This window comes from Chiloscyllium punctatum, chromosome 5, assembly GCF_047496795.1.
Source record: "Chiloscyllium punctatum isolate Juve2018m chromosome 5, sChiPun1.3, whole genome shotgun sequence".
NCBI classification, from domain to species: domain Eukaryota; kingdom Metazoa; phylum Chordata; class Chondrichthyes; order Orectolobiformes; family Hemiscylliidae; genus Chiloscyllium; species Chiloscyllium punctatum.
The window spans coordinates 35,635,851-35,661,580 of record NC_092743.1 but is presented as its reverse complement, the minus strand read 5'-3'; the positions used below and the strand labels follow the sequence as shown (position 1 = coordinate 35,661,580).

Below are 25,730 nucleotides of genomic sequence, written 5' to 3'. Positions count from 1 at the left end.
AGCCAGAAAAGAGAGATATTTTAGTTGAAAGAAATAAAGTAAAAGTCACATTGCAAAGGGGAGCAGGTGAACATCTAGAATTCATTAAAAGGTGGTTGGCAGGTGAAGAGGACAGTTAAATCAGGTATCCTGTAAATAAAGCTTACAGAATAGGAGGAGGAAATTATGTTGAACTTAGTGAAGGTTCTTAGTTGGAGTACTGCTTCCAGTTTTGGGCATTGCACTTTAGGATGTGGAGATTTTGGAAACGGTAAATAAGTAGTTTAGGAGAATGGTTCTGGGGATGAGGAACTCCAAATATGGAGAGAGATTTAAGAAGCTGAGTCAGAGTCATTGAGCAGAGAAACAGGCTCTTTGGCCCACCACGTTGACCAGCATACACCAAACCAAACTAATTCCACTTACCTGCAGTTGATCCATAGCCTATTATGCCCTGGCATTTTAAGTACTCAAAGATGCTTCTTAAAATGTTGCAAAAGTACCTGCCTCCACCACAGCCTCAAATAAGAACTTGCCTAGTGCTACTTCCTGCCTGCTCCCTGTAACCCTACATTCATTTGAAAACAATATATATTTTTGCCCCAAAATACCTCAGTTGAACCTGACTATAATAAACTATGGACAGTTCATTCCAGACATGAACTGCGCGTTGCATTAAAAGGTTTTTCCTCACCATTTTTTATTTTATTTTACTAATTATTTTACACCTGTGCCCTCTTGTTCTCAAACAACTCATGGAAATATTCTCTTGCTGTTCACTCTGTCCAGTCTGCTCATGGTTTTGAATACTTGAATTGCATAACCTCACAGCCTTCCCTTCTCCAAAGAGATGTATGGAGTGTGCTGCATACGCTCCATACATCTCTTTGGAGAAGGGAAGGCTGTGAGGTTATGCAATTCAAGTATTCAAAACCATGAGCAGACTGAACAGAGTGAACAGCAAGAGAATATTTCCATGAGTTGTTTGAGAACAAGAGGGCACAGGTGTAAAATAATTAGTAAAATAAATTTTAAAAATGGTGAGGAAAAATCTTTTCATGCAACGAGCAATTCATGTCTGGAATGAACTGTTCATAGTTTATTATAGTCAGGTTCAACTGGAGGTATTTGGGGCAAAAATATATATTGTTTCAAATGAATGTAGGGTTACAGGGAGCAGGCAGGAAGTAGCACTAGGCAAGTTCTTATTTGGACAGCTGCCACAGAAAATTAGCTGAATGGCCTCCTCCTGTAATGTAACAATTTTGGGATTTGCTTAATGGCTGCAATTATTTTCGGGCAGAAAGAATATTTTTTAAAAATCAGAGCTGACAGAACAATTTTGCTGAGATAAAAATGAGTCGAGTAAAACTGCTGCACAATTTTTAAAAATTAAGTCACAGCCGGAGTACTGTGTGCAGTCTGGTTGCCATACTACAGGAAGGATGTCTTGCAGAGGAGTTTTACCAGGACGGTGTCTGGAGTTGGAATGGTTTAGCTGTGAAGAGAGACCGGATAATCTCTGGTTGTTTTCTTTAGAGCATAGAAGGCTGAGGTGGCACCTGATTGAGATGTATTAGACTGAGGGGCATAGATAGGGTAGATAAGCAGCTGTTCTGCTTAGTTGAAGGATCAATACTGAAGGGACATAATTTTAAAGGTAAAGGACAGGAGGTGGAGGGAAAAACAAGAGAGGGTGGTGGAATCTGGAATGTACTAGCTGGGAAGGCAGTAGAGGCAGGGAACCTTAACCTTTATAATATTTCAAGTGTTCATACACATACGTCACAGGAGGCTCCCAAGCACTGAGGATGTCACCTAGACAGGGAACGAAACGTTTGCAAGACAAATTCCCAGCTCGGTGAACAGAACCACAACATACATATACTTGTCAATGACCAAAGCTATGGACTAACTGCTAGAAAGTGGGATTAGAGGGGGTCTTTAAGTTATAAACATCCAATTTACAAATACTTGCACTTACAAATGTCATCCCATACAATCTTGCAGTTTTAAAGATCCAATATATGACCACTATTTTATATTGTCCCGCATTGCGCTTTGACTGGTGTACAAATTGACTTGCAAATGAACTCAAAGATGGAAGCCATTCACAGCCTGGGGACTGCCTATAGTGTTAAACAGGTGATGGTTTTTCTCATTGGCGCAGACTCGATGGGCTGAATGGTCTCTTATATCAAATGGCTGGCTCAAAGGTAGAAGACAGAGGGTGGAGGTAGAGGGCTGTTTTCAGACTGGAGGGCCTGTGACCAGTGGAGTGCCACAAGGATCGGTGCAGGGCCCTCTACTTATTGTCATTTACATAAATGATTTGGAAGTGAGCATAAGAGGTACAGTTAGTAAGTTTGCAGATGACACCAAAATTGGAGGTGTAGTGGACAGCGAAGAGGGTTACCTCAGATTACAACAGGATCTTGACCAAATGGGCTAATGGGCTGAGAAATGGCAGATGGAGTTTAATTCAGATAAATGAGAGGTACTGCATTTTGGGAAAGCAAATCTTAGCAGGACTTATACACTTAATGGTAAAGTCCGAGGGAGCGTTGCTGAATAAAGAGACCTTGGAGTGCAGGTTCATAGCTCCTCGCAAGTGGAATCGCAGGTAGATAGAGGATACTGAAGGCGGCGTATGGAATGCTTTCCTTTATCAGTCAGAGTATTGAGTACAAGAGTTGGGAGGTCATGCTGCGGCTGTATAGGACATTGGTTAGGCCAATGTTGGAATATTGCATGCAATTCTGGTCCTATCGGAAAGATGTTGTGAAACTTGAAAGGGTTCAGAAAAGATTTACAAGAATGTTGCCAGGGTTGGAGGATTTGAGCTATAAGGAGAGGCTGAAAAGGCTGTTTTCCCTGGAGCGTCAGAGGCTGAGGGGTGACCTTAGAGGTTTACAAAATTATGAGGGGCATGGATAGGATAAATAGACAAAGTTTTTTCCCTGGGGTAGGGGGAGTCCAGAACTAGAGGGCATGGGTTTAGGGTGAGGGGAAAGATGTAAAAGAGACCTAAGGGGCAACTTTTTCACGCAGAGGGTGGTACGTGTATGGAATGAGCTGCCAGAGGAAGTGGTGGAGGCTGGTACAATTGCAACATTTAAAAGGCATTTGGATGGGTATATGAATAGGAAGGATATAGGACGGGTGCTGGCAAGTGGGACTAGATCGGGTTGGACCGAAGGGTCTGTTTCCATGCTATACATCTCTATGATTGACTCAAAAAAAAAAGACAAAAAGAGACAAAAAAACCTGCAGATTGCTGAATCCAAAACAGACAGGCAGGAGGCTGGAAGAATACAGCAAGCCAGGCAGCATCAGGGGGTGGAGGACGTTTCAGGTATAACCCTTCTTCAGGACTGGATTTTGGATTCCAGCATCTGCGGTTTTGTCTCTAACCAAGTTTGTTTCACTGAGAAGTCTCTTCAAAGGATGCCCAATTTGAAGAAGTTCTCTGCCCCCCTGTCCTGTAGAAGGGTTACACCAGAAATGTCAACTTATCTACCTCCTTATGCTGAGTATGTATCATCAGCAATCAAAAGATAAAGCTTTCGAATCAAAGTGGCATTGAAATAACAACGGACACCAAATTATTTATGCTTGCCTTTGTTATTTTGAAAAGAAGTGTACACAGTTTGAGATCAGAAGTGTTTTAGATTCAATTTTCTCCCCCTGTCTGAATAGACTGCGGAGTACGGTGATTGGCAAATGCATTCTTCTTGCACTTTGCTACACATCATTTGAGTGTCTTGGCAAGTTATAAGCCTTAGTGGCCATCACTACGGCCCACTGCCATTTTCAGCCCAGTCCATCCATGCGTCAGTTTCAGCTGGAACAATCACAGGAAGAGAGGCCCTGAACACATTTTCTTTCCCTGTGGAAAACTAACACCCCACCTACCATCAGTGGAGGTCACGTTGATGAATCCGGACTCAGTTTATGCAATTTCAGATGCATATTCTTTGCAGTTCTAAAAGTTTGAAAAAAGTTAAAAAGTATTTTGAGATATTCTGATGTAAATACAGACTGCCTCACCTGCTCCATAACTTCAGGTGCCATCCAGCAGGGTGTACCTACAAAAGTCTTCCTGACTTTATTCCTGGTCATGTCACCACCTGTTGCCAAAAATGCACTCACACCAAAATCTGGAAAAAGGAAACAAAGACGACAATATATTCATAACCAAATTAACTTTCTCTAAATATTTGTGTGTAGACTAACAGAGCAAGCTACACAGAGTCCCAAGGTTGTCTGGTGAGCATTCAATGCACCATCACAAAGTTGTGGAATAAAGGATCAAGTCTGTATCAGTGTGCCTGGTCCACAGTTTTCAAATATTCACACAAGGACAATCAAAGATAGGTGACATTTATAGGAAAGAAATGAAATTTGATACAGAATATGAAGAATAAGATAATGTTTCTCAATCTCTTTTGCTTATGTTTTATACCTCAAAACAGGTGGGGACAGACATTTCGCATTGCAGCTTTTCATTGATAAGATCCTCACTTTCAGTGGTCTTCTCAGTTAAAAATCTAAAGTGATGGAAAGTAGGCAACGTACAGACATTTCCCACTGTAATATTTCAAATCAGGAAATCCCAAAAGATAATTTCTTTTAAACAGAGAATAGAACAGAAGAACACCAATCAAGGCTCCAGGATATAAAATAAATAGCAAGACAAAACTGAAAAAAAACCCCAATGAAAATCAATTCCTTTATTAGTATAATACAATCACATACTTAACATACAGATTTATAGGGCTCTTCCAAGAAGCTTATGGTCCTCTCTTCATTCAAGAAACTGTAAAAAGGTAAAGTCGCAATACTTACAAGACCACAGAGCATGATTTAACCGAAGGGTAACCATGCCTCAAGCAAAGGGAGAGATTGAACACAGCAGTGGAATGACATCAGTTCACTCCAATGTACTGCTTTAAATGCAAAGGTTATTTTTTCTACTTCCCACGCATCCATTTAACATTAAATAATGTGGTCAAATATGGAATCATAAATAGATGATCATTTAACTCCATGTTAATTTTTTCCATAATCGCCATATCATTTGACATCATTAGTATCCACAAATCTATTTCTTTTTATCTCGAAACCATTCGACAATCGAGTTTTCACAACCTGCCTGGAGCAGAATTCCAAACACTCACCAAATTTTAATGGCAAAGAAAGTCCTCATCCCAGTTGTTAATGGCTTTATGTTTTGAAACTGGATCCCCTAGTTCTTGACTCACCATTCAAGGCGACCAACTCCACAGAATACCAGCCTAGTTTTTTTTTTAAAAAAGTCTCGCATTAGTTAAACCTGCTATTGCAGGTGATTGGACTGGTGTACCATTTTGTCAAGGGGTACAGAGGAAGCTCTATTATCTGAATGAGATAGGTGGGCAATATTTCAATCGGATAATTGATTATTCAGTTAATTGATTCAATGCCTCTCCTCTGGGGCTCGGAGTTTTCTGAAGTTTCCTTTTTCTTCGCTCTGCCTGCTTTGCTCCCTCTGTCTCCGGGTTTGTTTCTGAGCAGACATACACAGGTGCAAGGGACCTGCAGCATTGTTGAAGCACCCCCCCATTAGCTCAAAGGGACTAACTTAGCACTTGCTAAGTCCACTGCCCGTTTAAGAGACAAGGCACCTTTACCCTGTACAGAACAATGTTGAAGAGATTATCTGGGGAAGGGGAGTTTAGGGTACACCTCTGCGTAGAACTCCAGGGAAAGTGTGAGGAGAGAGAGGGTGGGCAGTTAGTCATTTGGAGATAGTGTCTGGGCTCCCATGGATGTCCAGGACTGTTCTTGGCAGCATTTCAGTAAGCTAAGTTCATTTTTAGTCATTGTAAACAAAAGACACTATCAGTGTTGGAAATGTCTTTTTCATGTAATGTTTCTATCGGGACTTTGAGACCTTCAGATAATCTGAAATTCGGATAATCGATATTTGGATAATCGAGTTACCTCTGTATTGGTACCATTCCCACCACTGGATTACAAGGCCGGAGTTCAAGTCTCACCTGCTTCACAGGTGTGTTAAATATCTCTAAACAGGTTAATTGGAAGATAATCCCATATCCCTATCGAAAAGACAGCCCTTTTCCTACCAAAGTGGATAACCTCACAATTAAATAGCGGTGGTAGTGGCCTAGTGGTGTTATCACTGGACTGTTAATCCAGAGACCCAGGTAATGTTCTGGAGTCCTGGGTTTGAATCCTGCCATGGCAGATGGTGGAATATGGATGGAATTTTAAAAATCTGAAATTAAGAGACTAATGATGACCATGAAACAATGGTAAATTGTTGGAAAAAACAAAATGGTTCATTAATGTTATTTAGAAGAGGAAACTGCCGTCCTTACCTGGTCTGGCCTACATTTAATTCCAGACCCACACCAATGTAGTTAATTCTTATTGCCCAGAGGACAGTTAAATGTTGGCCTAGTGAGTGATGCCCTCATCCCATGACTGAATAAAATAAGCATTATAGAGAGAACAGCTGTACAGTCTATGGCAACTTTAGATTAGATTAGATTAGATTAGCTACAGTGTGGAAACAGGGCCTTCAGCCCAACGAGTCCACATGACCCTCTGAAGAACAACCCACCCCCTTCTGAATAATGCACCTAACACTACGGGCAATTTAACATGGCCAATTCATCTGACCTGCGCAGCTTTGGACCATGGGAAGAAACCGGAGCACCAGGAGGAAACCCATGTAGACACGGGGAGAATGCACAAACTCCACACAGACAGTTGCCAGAGGCTGGAATCAAATCTGGGTCCCTGGTGCTGTGAAACAGCAGTGCTAACCAGTGAGCCACTGTGCCCTTACCTTTTTGTATATCATCTGCCATTCTATTTATCAGACTGCCCAAATACCCCTTGTAGCCTCCTTGCACCTTCGTCACAACTCACATTTGCACAGAATATTGACAACAGCAAATGTTTAAATAATTTGTTTGGTTCTACATCCAAATAACATATAGCAATTCTGAACTCCAAATATACCACATTCACTGGCTATACTTTGTCAATGCTGCAAATTACACCCTCAAATACATTTGCCAAACATTACTGATCTTTCATAAACCTATGTCAATGATGCTCAATTTTTAAATTATCTTAGTCTCTGGATTAGTGGTGCTGGAAGAGCACAGCAGTTCAGGCAGCATCCAAGTAGCTTCTACTTGGATGCTGCCTGAACTGCTGTGCTCTTCCAGCACCACTAATCCAGAATCTGGTTTCCAGCATCTGCAGTCATTGTTTTTACAACATTATCTTAGTGTCTAGTTACAATAGAGTATAATTTTTTTCCTAATACTGACAAACAAGCATTGTCATACCTTAATTTTCTCTCATTTTCTTTTTGAAAGGTGGGGTTACACCTGCTACATTTCAGTCTACACATAGCTTATCAGAACTTTTAGAATTTTCTGTGACAACCACTAATTCACCCACCATCACTACAGCTTCCACCTTCAACATTCTGGGATGCAGCACATCAGGTCCAATGGACTTATTGACTTTCATCCAAATTCAGAAGTTAGAATTTAGTCAAAAGATAAATTAGATACTGGCTTTGAGGCAGACTGTCAGAATGCACAGTGTGCATACTTCCCAACCCATGTTTGTACAGTGGTTGTTGCCAGTAGATTGACCAATATCATTGAAAAGTGTATAGTTTTGAACAATGTTACATAAGATTATCATATAAGATCAGTTTATCATTTCACTTTTGGTTAGTACCATGTAACAAACATTCAAGGTATACTGTATTTGGTTTAGTTACAGTAACAGAGCATTTAAAACCATTTCTTTCAAAATTTCAATTTTATGGGTTTAATTTATACCCTAAAATTATTTCCTGATCTCTTCAATTTTTAATAATACTGTTCAAATTGGTTTATGGGATGTGGATAGTTATTCTTTATATCTAATTTTTTGGTAGGGAGGTGAACGTGAGCTCTCTCCTTGAAGCTCTTGTGTGTAGGGACATCCAGTGTTGTCCAGAACTCACTCTTAGGACTTTGACTCAGCAACAGAGAAGAAACAATGGCTGATGTAAAAATCCCAACTGCACTTTCCTGCCTCGTTTCAATTGTATACAGCTGCAGTGAAATCACATCTGGAGCAAATAATTTTAGTCTCCTTATCTGGGCAAAGATGGAATGCAGCATATTTTCACAAGACTAATTCATGAGTTGATGATGTTGTCTTTTGAGACTTCATCAACATCAATGGGCCTGAAACCTCTACAGTTTTGAAGAATGAAAGGTGACTTCTGAAACTTTAAATTCTTATATAGCATAAAACAGTGGCCTCTGGCTGCTGAGTCTAGAATCAAGGGACAGTTTCTTAATTTATCCCTCTTGTTCTGAGACAGAGTGGAGGAATTTCTTTGAAGGGTAGTTGATTTCTTTAATTATCTTCCCTACAGGACTATGTATGTTCAATTATTGAGCAGGTTACAAGTCAGATTTTTGGATACAAATGATATCAGAGGATATAGAGATAGTGTGATAAGTTAGTGGCAAGTGTGAGGACTAGCAATGATCTAACCGATTTGCAGAGCATGTCCTTCAGACTGAACAGCCTACTCTTGTTGCTACATTTCTTTGTTCCTAGTGCCCCCAAATTACCTCCAGTCTTGGCAAAGGTGTGTGTTTATATAGTACTGATGAAATTAAACATTTTAAAAGTACTTCACAGGATTATAAAAGGAAAAAAAAAAATCATACACGCCAGAAATATTAGGACATCTGGTCAAATGTTTGGTCAGAGGGGTATGTTTTAAGGCTCACCTTAAATGAGGAAAGAAAGGCGACTAAAACCAACCAAAACACGCCAAAATGTGCCCTTTCGGGATTAAAGATATAACTGCATCATTGCTTTGTTGATAATCAGTTTTACCTATTTTTTAAAATTAAAAAAGGAGAAAAGTTTTAGATTTGATATTTCAGAGATTATTGGAGAAATTTGGTGGAAGCCCTTTCATTCTAGATAAAAACAGGCAGCCAGGAAGTCATTTAGCCTTTCAAGTTTACTCAGCCATTCAATGATTATGGCTAATCTTCTTTCTCGATGCCATATTCCTACTTTTCCCCATTTTCCTTGATGCCTCAAAAATTTAATCTTTTTTGAATATATTCAATGACTTGATCTCTATAGCCTTTTGTGTAAAATAAAGTTCCACATGTTTGCTATGCTTTGAGTGAAGACGTGCTTCCTCATTTTACTCCTAAAATGGTGTATTTCCAGAGTGTGTCCCGTGGTTCTAGACTCCACAGCCAGAGGAAAACATCCTCTGTCTCATGTGTCTAGTCCTGGTGGAACTTTAGACGTTTTGACCAGATCCGGTCATCCTTCTAAACTCTAGGGAATACAGGCCCAGTCAAACAGTAATAAAGAGAAACAATGGACCACTTTAGAGAATAAATATGTACACTTTGGTACAGTTTGTGGAGCAGTGGGACTTGCTTACTTGTGCAGGCAGAACAATATCACACTGTAATGCATTGTGTCCTCAGTTTGTCAGCTTTACTTGCTATTCGCCATGTGTTTACATGTATAGTTTATTAATAATCACAAAACCCCTGTGTAGTCTATCTTCTAACTACTGCTTCTTCTGTCCTTCAGGGCAGCTCACTATCCCTATTCCATTCATTTCTTTTCTTCCTTCCCACCCCAAAACAAAGCTGAGCCACACATGGTACCATATTCTTGGCTCTGACTGCCCTCTCCCAAGAATGCCCTGCACTTAACAGTATCCAAAAAATGGAACACTGATGAGTGACTAAGATAGACTCAGGGAGCTCCAGGATGAAAACACAGCTATCTTAAGGTGCTTGGTGGTCATCCTTCCCTCTATGCCCTATGTTCTGATCCTGTGGTGCAATCAACTCCTCAAACTGCTATCTTGGTTCTCTGCCTCCTGGATGCACAACCGGGATTCTAGTCACTGCTCAAGTTCTGAAACCTGGAGTTCATGCTTGTGTAGCCAGTGAAACTTCCTGAAAATATGTTTGCCTGGGACAGTGTGTCTCTGACTTCAGACAGCAGAATATACATTTCACTTAGCTGAACTGTCCTGCCACTCTATAAATTCAAAAAAATTGTTACGAGTGAGCACGGACTGGAATAATTTAGCAGTACTGAAGTAAACTCTTACTGTACCAAAGGATGCTGAAAAAAATAGTGCAAAAAAAAAGCACCTCCTTTCCACAAATACCTCACTTAACTCCCACTTCAGAATCAGTACATGATGTAAACAAGACAGCACTGGGGAAGCCCTCTATCAATGCTTCCTGACTCAAGGGTAAGTGTTTAATTCAGCCACTTAAACTAGAGGTTTTCTCAAGAACTCCTATACTGTGATTTAAGGCTATAACAAAACTTAATTTCCGAATTCCTGAAGTATCATTGCTGCTGTATTGTACGGAAATGCAAACAAAATATTGAAAGTCTCACAAACAGTCAACTAATAAAAGAAATCCTTCAATTTGTGTTTGGTTGAAAGATAGAAGTTTCGCAAGAACAGAGAAATCTCAGTATTGCTTTTACAATGTCATGGTACATTTCTTGTTCACCCAAGAGGGCTCACAGAGCCTAAATCAGCAGCAAGTGAGGAAGAAAAATGGTCGATAATAAAAATGTACAGTGTAGAAACCTAGCAGGTCTGGCAGGATTTATAGGGGAGAAAAAGAGTTAATGCTCAGAGTCCCAGAACTCTTTTTCAGAGCTCAAAATGAAAGTAGCTCTGAAGAAATCATATTAGCCTTGAAACATTAACCGTTTCTCTCATCACAAATACTGCCCGACCTGCTGAGTATCTCCAGCACCTGCAATACACTCAGTCCTCATTATTCACAAGGAATATGGTACAGAATTCCTGAGGGTGACAACAAAAACACAATACCGCTGCTATGCGCGAATTTTGAGTACTGTGAAGGACAAAGGAGGATAAAGATGATGGGGTTTGGGCCAACTTCGAGAACGTAGATAACAGTAGTTATCTACTGACTTAAGTCATTTTGAGAGAATATAGAACATTGCAGCGCAGTACAGGCCCTTCAGCCCTCGACGCTGTGCCAACCTGTCGAACCAATCTGAAAGCTCATCGAACTTATTGTTCCATTCTTGTCCATAGGCCTTTCCAATGACCATTTAAATGCCTTTAAATTTGGCAAGTCTACTACTGTTGCAGGCAGTGCATTTCATACCCCTATTACTGTGTAAAGAAACTACCTCTGACATCTGTCTTATATCTATCACCCCTCAATTTAAAATTATGACCCCTTGTGGTAACCATCGCCATCTGATGAAAAAGGCTCTCACTGTCTACCCTATCTAACTCTGATCTTATATGTCTCAATTAAGTCACGTCTCAACCTTCTCTCTAATGAAAACAGTCTCAAGTCCCTCAGCCTTTCCTCTAAGACCTTCCCTCCATACCAGGCAACAACTTAGGAAATCTCCTCTGAATCCTTTCCACTGTATGCCTTCTTAACAAGGCTATCAATGTAGGTGGCAACTTTCAAGTACCTGGACACCGAGATTTCTATGATCATCTACACTACCAAGAATCTTACTATTAGCCCAGTACTCTGCATTCCTGTTACTCCTGCCAAAGTGAATCACCTCACACTTTTCTGCATTAAAAGCTCCATTTGCCACTTCTCAGTACACCTCTGCAGTTTATCTATGTCTCTCTGTAACCTGCAATATCCTTCATCACTATCCACAACTCTACCGACCTTAGCGTCATTTGCAAATTTACTAACCCATCCTTCTACGCCCTTATCCAGGTCATTTATAAAAATGACAACAGTGAACCCTAAACAGATCCTTGTGATACCCCACTAGTAACTGAACTCCAGAATGAATATTTCCCATCAATCACTATCCTCTCTGTCTTCTTTCAGCTAGCCAATTTCTGAACCAAACCACTAAATCACCAGCAATCCCAGGTCTCTGTATTTTGTGCAATCGCCTACTGTGAAGAATGCCTTACTGAAATCCATATACACCAAAACAACCGCTTTACCCTCAACCACCTGTATGGTCACTTTCTCAAAAAAACTCAATAAGGCTTGAGAGGCACGACCTACCAGTTATGAAACAGTCCTGACTATCCATGATCAACTTATTAACTTTGGCTTTTCTCTGACAGAGTTTGTGATTGGGTGAACAACTCCACAGCAAATTTCAAATTCATTTAAAAACAAAATACTACCGATGAAGAAATTTGAATCAAACACAGAATGCTAGAGAAACTCAGCAAGTCTAGCAGCGTCTGTGGAGCGAGAAACAGAGTTAAACAGGAGCAGCACGGTGGTTCAGTGGTTAGCACCGCTGCCTCACAAAGCCACGGACCTGGGTTCAATTCCCACCTTGGGTGATTGTCTGCGTGGAGTTTGCACATTCTGCCTGTGTTGGTTTCCTTTGGGTGCTCCAGTTTCCTGCCACAGTCCAAAGATGTGCATGTCAGGTGAATTGGCCATGCTAAATTGCCAACTGTGTAAGGTGCATTAGTCAGGGGTAAATGCAGGGAAATGAATCTGGGTGAGTTACTCTTCAGAGGGTCAGCGTGGATTTCTTGGGCTGAAGGGCTGGCTTCCTCAATGTAGGGAATTTAATCTGAAGTTTCAAGTTGCTATGCCTCTAAGATTTTAGTTTTCCAGCATCCTCTACTTGTTTCAGAACCGCCCTGTGCCTTGGACAAAGTCCAGCAGGCTCATGCACAACCCCAATGGGTCACATTCTGACCCCTGGTCGGACTGTTGGACAGGCAAATGTTAGAGGAAAAGTTTGCTAAAAATACATGATATAAAATGAAAACTAGAGAGATACTATAATGGGGAATTTTAAATTATCTTGCATACTAGGCTAGTAATACTGTAAACAGCAGAAACAGGTAGAATTCACTGAGCATGTTTGGGTGAATCTTTTAGGTTGGTGTGTTTGTAGTCCACCAAAGAAGGAGATACTGATGGGTGCGATTTCATAGTACAAGTCAAGTGGATCACATGCCAGTAGGGGAATGGGATTTGTTATTATTGAGTTTAGGCTAGCTGTGGAGAAAGGACAGTAAATAACTGAGTAAAAATAATTTAAAATTGCATTTCTCAGTGAGAATTCATCTACGCCCTCTAAATTAGAACTCAAGATTGACTGGCAGAACTGTAATCGAACAATGGCCTATCCTTAAAAAAAGTGCATTCAGAATTTGAAAGGAGAAAAATAAAGCATCAAACTAACATTGCAAATGGGCCCAACAACTAAACCTGATAATGGGCTATGCTTAAAATTTAACTCATTTTAATTAACCAGCATTGTATAATAGAAGTCTTTTCAAATTGCAGCACACTGTTTGGGAAATTAAAAGGAAGTGCAATAAAAAAAGCTTTGTTAAAATAAAAGTTAATCTCTAGTTGCTTGTTACTTACTAAATAGTAATACAGACTGACTAAATTACAATTCTATGTAGCAATTAATCTCATATGTATAAGATCCCTCACAATGATGTTGAGAAGTATAACTCCACTGGGAGACCATAAATTTAATTAAATGATATTTAATGTACTGACAGTTGACTGCCAGTCTGTAAATAGAACCAGAATAGTTTTGCTGCCAAAATAGGTGAATGGCAGTGCTGTACATTCAAATAATACAAGTAGGAAACCAAATAGGCAAAGCTGATTCTGCCTTTAAAGGGATGTCAATGCTGTTTGAAGGCCATGAGCAATATGGCTTGTGTTATTATCAATACATTGAATGACAATTAATCTCCAAAAATATCATTCTTTTGATCTAATTTAATCCTAACGATGCATTAAAAAGCCTGACCTAACATTGGGCTTCCACAACATTAAGTCAAATACACACATGCACATATTCTTCTACCTCAGTAAGCAATATAGCTCATTGTCTCACCTAAATGTGGAAAAACAAAGGTGTAATAGAAAATGTTGCAAACAGAGCTAAATTGGTGCTTGAAATAGAAAACATTTTAACATTTTCTGTTTGTTCAGAATACATTTCAAATGCTTTGCAGAGCAGCCATAACGGACACAAAGCAGGAATCAGGCAAGTGGAATTGTTAAGTCAGTCCTCTTAGTTCGACATTAAGATCAGGGACTAAATCTGTCCATGTGATTCCATTTGCAACCCTACACACGCCATACATTTTTCACTTCGCCAATCAAGAAAGTATAAACCTGGAATTCAATATCAAAACAGGCAAGCTTTGAATTAGAGATCTGGCAGATAAATACACAAGCTACCCCTCAATTAGGCTAGATCACACTACATGAGTGATCAATGGCAAAGTGAACATTAAAACAAAAAACTTTGTTGGAGAAAACAATGTACAAATCCAATGCAGTCAATATTCAAGATACGAATTGTTGATGCAACATACACAGGTCCCACAGAATATATATAAACAGGCTTAAAATATCTGCCCTGAATTAAATGCAAAATAGTGAATAAATGCAAGTGTATCTCAACAGTAACCAAAACTCTAAGAGGAGGAAGTTATAGAGATGTACAGCATAGAAACAGACCCTTCAGTCCAACCTGTCCATGCCAATCAGATATCCCAACCCAAACTAGCCCCACCTGCCAGCACCCGGCTATTATCCCTCCAAACCCTTCCTATTCATATACCCTTCCAAATGCCTTTGAAATGTTGCAATTGTACCAGCCTCCACCACTTCCTCTGGCAGCTCATTCCATACCCGTACCACCCTCTGTGAAAAAGTTGCCCCTTAGGTCTCTTTTATATCTTTCCCCTCTCACCCTCACCCTATGCCCTCTACTTCTGGACTCCCCCACCCAGGGAAAAGACGTTCCCTATTTACCCTATCCCTCTTTCCCTACCCCTCTTTCCCTACCCATGCCCCTCAATTTTGTAAACCTCTAAGGTCACCCCTCAGCCTCCGACGCTCCAGGGAAAACAGCCTCAACCTGTTCAGCCTCTCCTGAAAGCTCAGATCCTCCAACGCTGGCAACATTCTTTTAATTCTTTTCTGAACCCTTTCAAGTTTCACAACATCTTTCCAATAGGAAGGAGACCAGAATTTCTCGCAATATTCCAACAGTAGCCTAACCAAATGTCCTGTACAGCCGCAAGTCCTGAATGAATGATCATCTTGGCCTCTTAGGAGATCAGTGTAACTAAGGATGTCAGTTTAAACCCAATTTAGTTCATTCCACAATAATCACAACTTAAACACATGGGATGTGAATTAAAATTGTGGCTTCTTTGCAAATTTTGTTCTTTTTCTGTGGAAGAGTCAGAGTTTTCAGCTGTAGCCATAAGTTATTCTTCATTTGTAGAGGAATTTGACTGCAAACATTCTTCAACATTGAGAATTTAAGTTGGGGAATATTTTCAATAAGGATAAATAACACAGCAAACATTCTAAGCAAGTTGAGCCTCAAGGATGCATCAAGAACGCAAAGTCCTGAATGCACAGGAGGCATTGCCTTCAGATAGCATAGTATCGGCTATGCTAAACCCAAGGAAGCAGATTCTAATTATATTAATTTAACACCTTTTCAAAAGGAGGTTCAGATAGGTTCAAAATAGGTTCAAATGAAGGCAACTTCAGTCAATTTGACTTCCTCGTAAAATACACACACCATCACCTCAAAAATCTTCAATAAGTCAAATGGCATTCAATATCCATATTATTTGTGATTGTGGATAAAAGACATACTTCCAAATCTCTAACTGCATGGCATCACCTCCTGCCAGAGCTCCATTGAACTTATGAATGAAATAGTGACTTAGGGCACTGCTGCTCATCCATGGAGAAATGTTGGTCTTTGGTTCAGTGTAGAAACTCTTGAGTAGAAGCTCTCACCTGACAACTCATAGGCTCTCAGTAGCACTGATTCCCACAATATACCCCGCTATACATTACCAAATAGACACACAAAATGTCAATTTTGTTCTGATGAAAGGTCATCAACATAAAATATTATTAACACATTTTCTCCACAAGTGCTGCCTGACCCAACGAGTTTTCAGCTTTTTGCGTTCTCACTGTGCGAGATGCTAATTGAGCAGATATAGGGTTACAAACTACAAACATCGTACAATGTTATTTAAGTAACTGAGTTCAAAATATAACAAATGCTTCAGTTAGAGCTCCATTTATAAATGAACTATTCTACTATCAAAAGCATGCTCAACTCCAGGTATGTACATGCACATATCATTGACATTTCCTTAAATTTGCCACAAAAATCTAATCCAAGGTCAGGCTTTTTACCTTTTTGTAATATCCATCGCAGTTATTTCACCACTAGCTACTTGATGCACCAAAAATTCATAATTCTTCATTAACTCGTAAATTACCTGCAATTTGTACTGAGCCTTCCTCCCCGAGTAGGATGTTCCCTGCCTTCAAGTCTCTGCAATATAAGTAAAGAAATTCAGTTGTGCAGCCGAAAATAAAACAAAAGCACTCAAAACATCAGCGGTCAATGGAAAATTTTGGTTAAAAAGTGGCCTGAAACAAAAAAAAGGTGCAGCTCAACTAACTAATGCCATCACCACTCAATGACCCATTCCAATTTACTGAAAAATATCTCCAAGGTAAACACCACATTAAATCATGCATATTATTCTTGCTATACAAAAGTTAATTGAAAGGAAAGCATGACTATAAATTAGGTTGTAAGTTTGCTTGCTGAGTTGTTAAATTTGTTCACAGATGTTTCATCACTATGCTAGGTAACATCATCAGTGAGCCTCCGATGAAGCGCTGGTGTTCTGTCCCGCTTGTATTTATCTATCTTGGTCCGTTATGGTGGGTGATAGCACTTCCAGTTCCTTTTCTGAGAGGTTGGTAAATGGGGTCCAAATTGATAAGTTTGTTAATGGAGCTCCAGTTTGAATGCCAATTCTCTAGGAATTCCCGTGCATGTCTTTGTTTAGCCTGTCCTAGGATAGATGTACTGTACCAGTTAAACTGATGTCCTTCTTCATCTGTGTGTATGGATACCAGTGATAGTTGGGGCACATGTATACTAATGGCTACTTTCCTACCCATCTATCCAATGTAATGTTTGTTGCTGTCCTTGCAGAGTATTTTGTATATGACGTTCCTTCTTCTGGTTGTTGGTATGGAGTCCTATAGATTCAACAGGAGATATTTCAGTGTGGTAGCTGGTTTGTGGGCTACCATGATGTCTAGGGGCCAGAATGGTCTGGTCATCATCTCCTAAATGTCTTTAACATAAGGCAGTGTGGCTAGAATCGCTGGGCATGTTGTGTCTTATCGTTTAGGTCTGTTGAGTAGGAATTGGTGAACTGTGCTTATCGGTACCCATTGTCCTTAATACGTTGTATAGGTCATAGAGTCATAGAGATGTACAGCATAGAAACAGACCCTTCGGTCAGACTTGTCCACGCTGACCAGATATCCCAACACAACCTAGTCCCACCTGCCAGCATCCCTCCAAACCCTTCTTATTCATATATCCATCCGGATGCCTTTTAAATGTTGCAACTGTACTAGCCTCCACTACTTCCTCTGGCAGCTCATTCCATACAAGCACCACCCTCTGCCTGAAAACATTGCCTCTTAGGTCTCTTTTACATCTTTCCCCTCTCACACTAAACCTATGCCCTCTAGTTCAAGGACATGCAGGTCCTGGGCCTCCTCCACTGCCAAACTGTTACCAACCAACGCCTGGAGGAACACCACCTCATATTCTGCCTTGGGACCCTCCAACTACATGGGATAAATATGGATTTCAACAGTTCCTTATTTCCCCTCCTCCATTATCCCAATCCCGAGCCTCCAACTCGGCACCACCCTCCAGACCTATCCATCACTGCTCCCTCTGACCTATCACCTTCTCCCTCGCCTTCATCCACCAATCTCCCCGCAACCCCACCCCCCTCCCATTTATCTCTCAGCCCCAACCCACAAGCCTCACCTGACAAATGCCTGAAACATGAATTCTCCTGCTGCCTGACCTGTTGTGCTTTTCCAGCACCACACTCTTGGCGCAAATAATCCTGTTTCATAGCTTCATCAAGCTGACACCTCATTTCATAAGAATGCCAGGTATAAGCAAAATGCATCTATGCTGAACTGCTTCCAATGTAATAGCTTCCATCCTTACATAACGAAACCAAAATTGAATATAGCATGGTAGATATGATGCCAATAATGCCTTACTCCACCTCACCCTAGTTCTAAACTTCCAGCTCAGTAACTGTCCCCATGACTTGTCCAGACTTGTCCTACCTGTCTATCTTCTTTTCCACCTACCCACTCCACCCTCTCCTCCTTGACCTATGACCTTCATCCCCTCCCCCACTCACCCATTGTACTCTATCCTACTTTCTTCCCACCCCCACCCTCCTCTAGCTTATCTCTCCACGCTTCAGGCTCACTGCCTTTATTCCTGATGAAGGGCTTTTGCCCGAAACGTCGATTTCGAAGCTACTTGGATGCTGCCTGAACTGCTGTGCTCTTCCAGCACCACTAATCCAGAATCTGGTTTCCAGCATCTGCAGTCATTGTTTTTACCTCATCCATTTCATTCTGTAAACAACCATGTCCCAACCTCCCAACATTCAAAGAATATTCTTTTTTTTAGATATTCCAAAAAAATGGACAAACTTAAAATTTCCCCATTTCATATATCAACTTATTTGACCACTCAGTTGATGGAAGATGATGGGGCAGCATGGTGGCTCAGTGGTTAGCACTGCTACCTCACAGCACTAGGAACCTAGGTTCAATTCCCATCTTGGGCGACTGTGTGGAGCTTGTGCAAACTCCCAGTGTCTGTGTGGGTTTCCTCCCACAATCCAAAGATGTGCATATTAGGTGAATAGGCTATGCTAACTTGCCCATAGTGTTAGGTACATTAGTCAGGAGTAAATATAGGATAGGGGAATGGGTCCGGGTGGGTTACTCTTCAGAGGTGGACTTGTTGGGCTAAATGGCCTGTTTCCATACTGTAGGGAATCTAAATCATAACAGTTTGTACTTTGGTGATTAACTACGTTGAACATCGTCTGGTGTAACTGCTCCACTTTGGCATGACAGTCCCTACCATGGTACTGTACAATTCAACTTTTTCTTTGAGCCCTCTTCTTAGACAATTGACCTTTTTGTTCCTGTACATTTCTCCCAATGTCCTTCGGAACACTCAGCCTCCAGGAGTCATTATCTTCATACATCACTTGTAGGTGCCCTTGTACCGAAAGGATTCATGCCAAGGTAATCGTGATCCAGTTGCCAGTTTACAGTACATATGGTCTTGGCTCACAGCATTATCCATCTATCAATGTTGTGAGCCAGTGTAGACATGGTTGACAAAGCAATGTGCACATGCTGATGAAATTACTTCAGGATCTGGCAGTCGGAAACACTGCCCAAGAGTTGAAGAGAATATATTGAAAACAAAAGGTGAAAAGCATTGAGCTATTTCTGCTGCCGAATGTATGCAATCTAGGTCTTGTGACTGTAGAGGATAACAGATTGCAAGGTTTGTAGCCTTGCCGTCTGGAGTTCAGTCAGGTCCCTATAATTTCACATTTACTCTGCTTGACTGATGACCGTTTTGATACCAAACTCTTTACAGTTAGCATATAAAAGTTCAGTAGATAATAGGAAAGACAAATGTAGCATTAGCTTTTATTTCAAAAGGAATGAGGTAATATAAAAATAGTGAGGTCTAGCTTACACTACACCACGCACTAGTTTGACTACTACTGAAATACCATGAACCACTTTGGGCCTCATATGTGAAAGATATAATGGCATTAGAGCCCTTTTGGAGTAGGTTCATTAGGCTAATTACAAGTAGGAAGGACTGTTTTATGGAGAGATGTCAAGTACAAGTTGTTTTGCTGTAATATACCTTTCATTAACACTAATTCACTAAAACATGATGAATTGGGGGACACTGTTTCTAAAGTACAAAGTTTTAAAGTGGGTATCAGTTATAATGAAATTCCAGCCCCATTAGTTTAAATGGTACTGCTATTACACAATTTTCTTATAACACAGGATTGCATGAGAATGGAACTCCCGTGTTAAAGCAGAACTGACTAAGTTAGGCCTGTACAAATTGGAATTTAGAAGACCGTCATTGAACCAGAGAAGATTCTTAGGGGACTTGACACTTCGAATGCAGAACAATTATTTTTCCATCAGGAGACTCTAGGATCAGAAAGCATAATCTCAGAATGCGAGGTCACACATTTAGACAGAGATAAAGAAAAATTTATTCCTTCAGAAGTTCGTGAATCTGTAGTATAAAAAAATTGCAGAGTGCTATTGAGCTCAGTCATTGTACATTCAAGGAAAAGATATTTTTTAGCAGTAAAGGAGACAAGAGTTGTGAGGAAAAGGCAGGAAAGTGGAGGGTCGAGGATCATCAGGTTAGCCATGGTCTCATTGAACAACAGCAAACTTGATGGCCTACTTCGGTTCTTATGTCTTATAATTATTGAATTCTGTGGCACTCCTATAGCTATTTTGTGATGACCTGAAAATGATTAACTTATTCACACTGGTTCTTCCTCTGTTCATGCTCATGCATTCCCCAACACCATGTGCTCTCATCTCGTATAGTAACCATTCATGTGGTACCTCATCAAATGTCTTTTGTAAATTCAATTACTCTACATCGTGGGACAGTAGTCAAATGAAGACTAAAATCAGAGAGTGATGAAAATACCTTACTTTACTCAGCAACTGCAAGTAGCACAAATTTGAGGCGGCAATAGAATCCCGAAATACAGTTCTTAGAAAAGCCCCTTTATGCATAGTTCTCACATTTATTAAAATTCAATTTCTATGGTGTTACATTTCTTATCTATAATACACAAAGGTTCGAGGGGCTTCTGTCCTAAGAGACAGAGGAGTTAATGTGCTAACTGCTGCTGCTACTGCTACTTCTGATGGAATTAAGAGCATTTGTCCAGTCTGCTTGCATAATTAAGAGGTGTTAGTCCTTTTGTCTGTTAAGTTAGTAAATATTAGTAAAAATACTAGGCCTATATACTCTAAATAAATTGATTTATAAATAAATAAATTTAATAATAATAATTTATTTAATAATAAATAAATTTAGGTAACTGTACCTAAAAGAATAAAGGATATTAAACTGATTACTACAGATGGATTGAGACTGGTTTACTATTTGCCCGTGGGACTTTTATTCATTAATGCAATTTCATTTAAGTGATGTTTTGACAGTTAGTTTCTTCAAGGGACAACAGCCCAGTTAAAAGGCATTTAACAAGTACATACTAATTAGGAAAACTGTTCCGTGTTCTGTAATCTATTCAGGTCCAGGAGATGGTGGATAAGGGCTGATGAATATTCTAACATTTCATGGAGATATGATGGCGAGAATGGTATTATTCTTTATGCTACACTTATTCAGAAGGTACTGAGGGCTGGTAAGATGTGAAAATGCAGTAATGGAATTGACAGGATTGTATTGATTAGATCAAATTTAAACAATTTTTTCTAATGATAGTAAAATATACTATAGAACCACAATTTTATGAATAAAATGAAAGAAAATGTTATAGTAGGGAGTTACGAATGAATGAAACGGGAATGCATTGTTCGCTTGTGAGTGGGCTGGGAGCGGAGTTATGAATAGACATAAAACGCTTGTAAGTGGGAAACATAAAGCACTTGTGAGTGAGTTACTGAGGGGACCTAGAATACAATATCTCTCAATGTCTTCTGGTTATCCTTACGTCATCTTGCTCGGTATAATCCTCAAAAGAATTTTAAAATTTCCCTTCAACTGCTGATTCTGCCTAATTGTATTATGATTCCTAAATGTCCTGCCACTAATAACTTAATGAGCTTGTCTTACTTCTTAATGTACATCTCTGAAGTAATGAATTTATTAGTTAGTGATTGAAGCACAAACCAATTTCTGAACAAATGGTTAATTAGTACTTGAAGGCAAATGTTATAAGGGACATAAAATAGTATGGGATTAGTACAATTGCATGTATAAAGAATAAAAAGTCAAACATAGTGCTTTATAATTCAATTCTCAAGTTAAGAACACTTGGGTTTTTAACACTCGGAACCTGGCACTAAGATGTACCATCGCACAACTTGGCAGCAGCAATGTACAATTTAATTCTCCAGTTACTGCACAGTTTGGATAAATGTTATAATTGCAATCCATATCTTCCAATTAAGCCATCAGATGAAATGTTCACTGGTCCTTATCATCTCAAGAGCAACTAGGGATGGGCAATAAATGCTGGCCCAGCCACCAACACCACATCCCACAGTGAATGCACAAAAGTATGGTTGGGTGTGTACTTCAACATTCTTCTGGACATAATGGAGTTGACGTGTAATCTTAAGAACCGATTATTAATCGCAAGCAGTCAGAGCTATACAGTAAGAAACAAGACAAGCTAAGAGCTCCTCAGTCTTTTGCAAAGTTTTCCAAGTTTTTTTTAATAACAAAAAGGAAAAAAATTAGCTCATTTTTAAGAATAAGGTTTTAAACTTCACTGATATTTAGATACATCTCCTTTAAAAATTATGGTTCCCAAAATGATGCCCTGGAATTAATTCGAGGGTCTGCAAAATAATGTGAAATGAAAAGAGAGCGCCGATTGCAGCACCACAAACACTGCACAGAATAGGCTGCCTATTTCATTTAGGAGGGGAGCAAACAAGGTTAGACAGACTGCATTAAGCAGCAGGCACACCCCTCTCACTGACAGATGCAAGTAAAAACTGGTTTCCTTAAATCCATATTATTAAATTTGTGTGCATCACCTCCATATGGAGAATATTTTACTCTTGATGGAAACCATTGATTACTAATTCATTTAAAAATGGACCCCTTCAATTAAAAAAGATTGAGAACCATTGCTCTGAATCACTTCAATGAAATTGTTAAAAGTCTGTTCTGAAGCAGCTGGAGAGCTATAATGGTAGTGCCACTGGTCAGAGACACTTGGCTTTGCTCATTACTGAGCAATTGCATACAAGTATCTCTTAAAAATATAAACTCTACAAACTATTGTCACACAAACATCCTGGTACAGAGAAGTTTTACTAATACATTGATCATTGCTGACAAAACCAAATTTAATCTGAAAACCAGAGTTTTTTTTTTAAATAATGGGCCATATTTTAAAAGATTTTGTTAAACCATAATCAACTTATTGGATAATTCAGCTAGGTTCCAGATTTAACCATTTCATTATTTGCACACTGATTTACTCCTGCACTCCAAGTCTTTTTTGACCCCATCGAAGCATCAGACCTGAAATACGGTATAACCTCAATCCTGAGGATGTGGATCTTGAGTGTATTACAATTATAACCTAGACTTTTGCATTATAATTCCTAGAATTAAAGTTCCAATAAATATCCACTCCTAAAATTATAACCTGGATTGGGATTTTTACCAATGGATATTTAATGGCTCTGGATGGTATCAATGATACTACATCAGTACGTGCTCAGTTACAATTATGCTTTATTTGCAGCTGACAATTGAGACATTGTATTTCACACAATTCTTTCCATTTGTTCCTTTGAACATCTGCACAGTTCTCATAAAGCCAACTCTGTAAATTAAGGCCTTCCAAACAAAATCAACTTCAGATTCCATCCCATTCCTCCTTTCAGGTAGTGTAAACTACTTTGAGGGACTGCTATCTACAATATTTTCACTAATATAAAGATTGTAACTAAGCCAATTATATATCAGGCATGATGTGCTTTTTCTCCTGTCTCAGCCTTCCTTTACACATGTACCAACCTTTATCGACCAAACTCTGTAGTTGCACCCACTCAGCCTCATGTAGCACATTATCCTACACCATTTTGAAACCAGCTTCCAAACATCCGCACCATGATTCCATGCTTGTCAACATGTAAATTTAAAGATAGTTAAAAAATAAAATGAGGACAAACAGTATTAAAAATCAAATTGCATTCAAAAATTAGAACAGGGGTCTTGAAGCAACAGGGCAAGAACTGAGGCACTGAACTTGAAATGTTAACTGTTTTCCTCTCTCCACAGGTACTGCCAGACCTGTTGAGTTTGCCCAGTATTTTGTTTTTCTTGGTCTGCAGCTTTTTTTTATTTTAATAAAGTTACTGCCATGTATATAAAATTCTTCCGAAACCAGTATATTAGAAGTTTAACAACAGAGATTCACTCCCGGAACTAGTGCCGGATGAATTCTTCAGTTAAATAATGAAAGTAGGAGAACATCTTAGCAACAGTGACCACAGTAAGCTTAAAGATAACGACTGTGAAAAACACAACTGATACAAAGGCTTTGACAGGAGCATTATGGAACAGAGTAACACAAGAATACTAGATTAGATTACCAGAGCTTAGAAAAAGACATGTGTTTCAAAGCAGGAAGTAAGATACTGGTCGAGAGGTATGTGAAAGGAATTCAGAGCTTGGCGCTGAGGCAACTTCTGGACCCTTACCAATGATGGACAGTAACAAATGGCCAGATTTTGAATTGGAGGAATGCTGACAAGCTCTGAACAGGAGTTGGCAAAACAAAATGAACAATAATGGCAAATGATCATAAAAGAAAAATGGAAAATGTTTAAAATGATATTCAAAGCCCAAGAAAAATGTTTAAGCAGCACAAAGACATCATGATCTATAGAAAAAAAATTAGAATAAGGAAAGAGATACAAAACGATATGGAGAGTGGGGAGAACACAAGGGAGAAAGCAGAGATTAGACAAGAACAAAGAACTATGAAAATTATCAATGTATGCAATAAAAATTATAGTCTACAGCAACATGATCAAAAAGGAGTCAGAAAAGGATTAGAGCTACTAAGGGGTAAGCAGGCAGTTCAAAAAAATGATCAGCTTGCTCCAATATTTACCAGGGAGACAAGGAGGATAATCACAAGTATAATAAAAACAGGAGAAATAATAATGATCCTTTAAAGTTACTAAAAACCATGATTGGACAGATTGCTTTAAAGCAATCAAATACAATCTGGGGAAGAGATACAAGTAGTATAGCACATATTTCACCACTGATTAGGTAAAGATTAGATTAGATTAGATTACTTACAGTGTGGAAACAGGCCCTTCGGCCCAACAAGTCCACACTGCCCCGCCGAAGCGCAACCCACCCATACCCCTACATTTACCCCTTACCTAACACTACGGGCAATTTAGCATGGCCAATTCACTTGACCTGCACATCTTTGGAATGTGGGAGGAAACCGGAGCACCCGGAGGAAACCCACGCAGACACGGGGAGAATGTGCAAACTCCACACAGTCAGTCGCCTGAGGTGGGAACTGAACCCGGTTCTCTGGCGCTGTGAGGCAGCAGTGCTAACCACTGTGCCACCGTGCCGCCCACCCGGTGAAAGTGAAATGAAAACTGGAAAGTAGCTACCATTAATATATATATTTAAGAAAGAACACAAAACATGTTAAGCAACAGTTTTCTGAACATTAGAAACAGTGAAATGTTATAGAATCCTTAAGAGGGGAAAAAAATTCAAATTCAAACTTATATGAATAGTCAGTACAGATTTGAAATGGGAAAGACTTGCTTGACCAAAGGCATTGAACCTTTTGAAGATAGCAGGCAAGGATAATGAATAGATGTAATTATAAAGATTTCCAAAAGGCCTTCAATAACTATTCTCACACAAGGTCATCCAAAGGCCAACAAGTAAAATAGACAGTG

The 25,730-nt window shown here is 39.6% G+C and overlaps 1 protein-coding gene across 3 annotated transcripts in view; it reads right to left on the bottom strand.

The window, feature by feature from the left end:
* oxsr1b (oxidative stress responsive kinase 1b) overlaps positions 1–25,730 on the bottom strand; it is a 178,743-nt gene that overhangs the window by 73,092 nt on the left and 79,921 nt on the right. For all 3 annotated transcript variants that reach the window (XM_072570027.1, XM_072570026.1, XM_072570028.1), the window contains 2 exons: positions 16,370–16,425; positions 4,030–4,139 (listed from right to left, as the gene is read on the bottom strand). In XM_072570027.1, the coding sequence (XP_072426128.1) occupies positions 4,030–4,139; positions 16,370–16,425 (166 nt within the window). The remainder of the gene's footprint in view (positions 1–4,029; positions 4,140–16,369; positions 16,426–25,730) is intronic.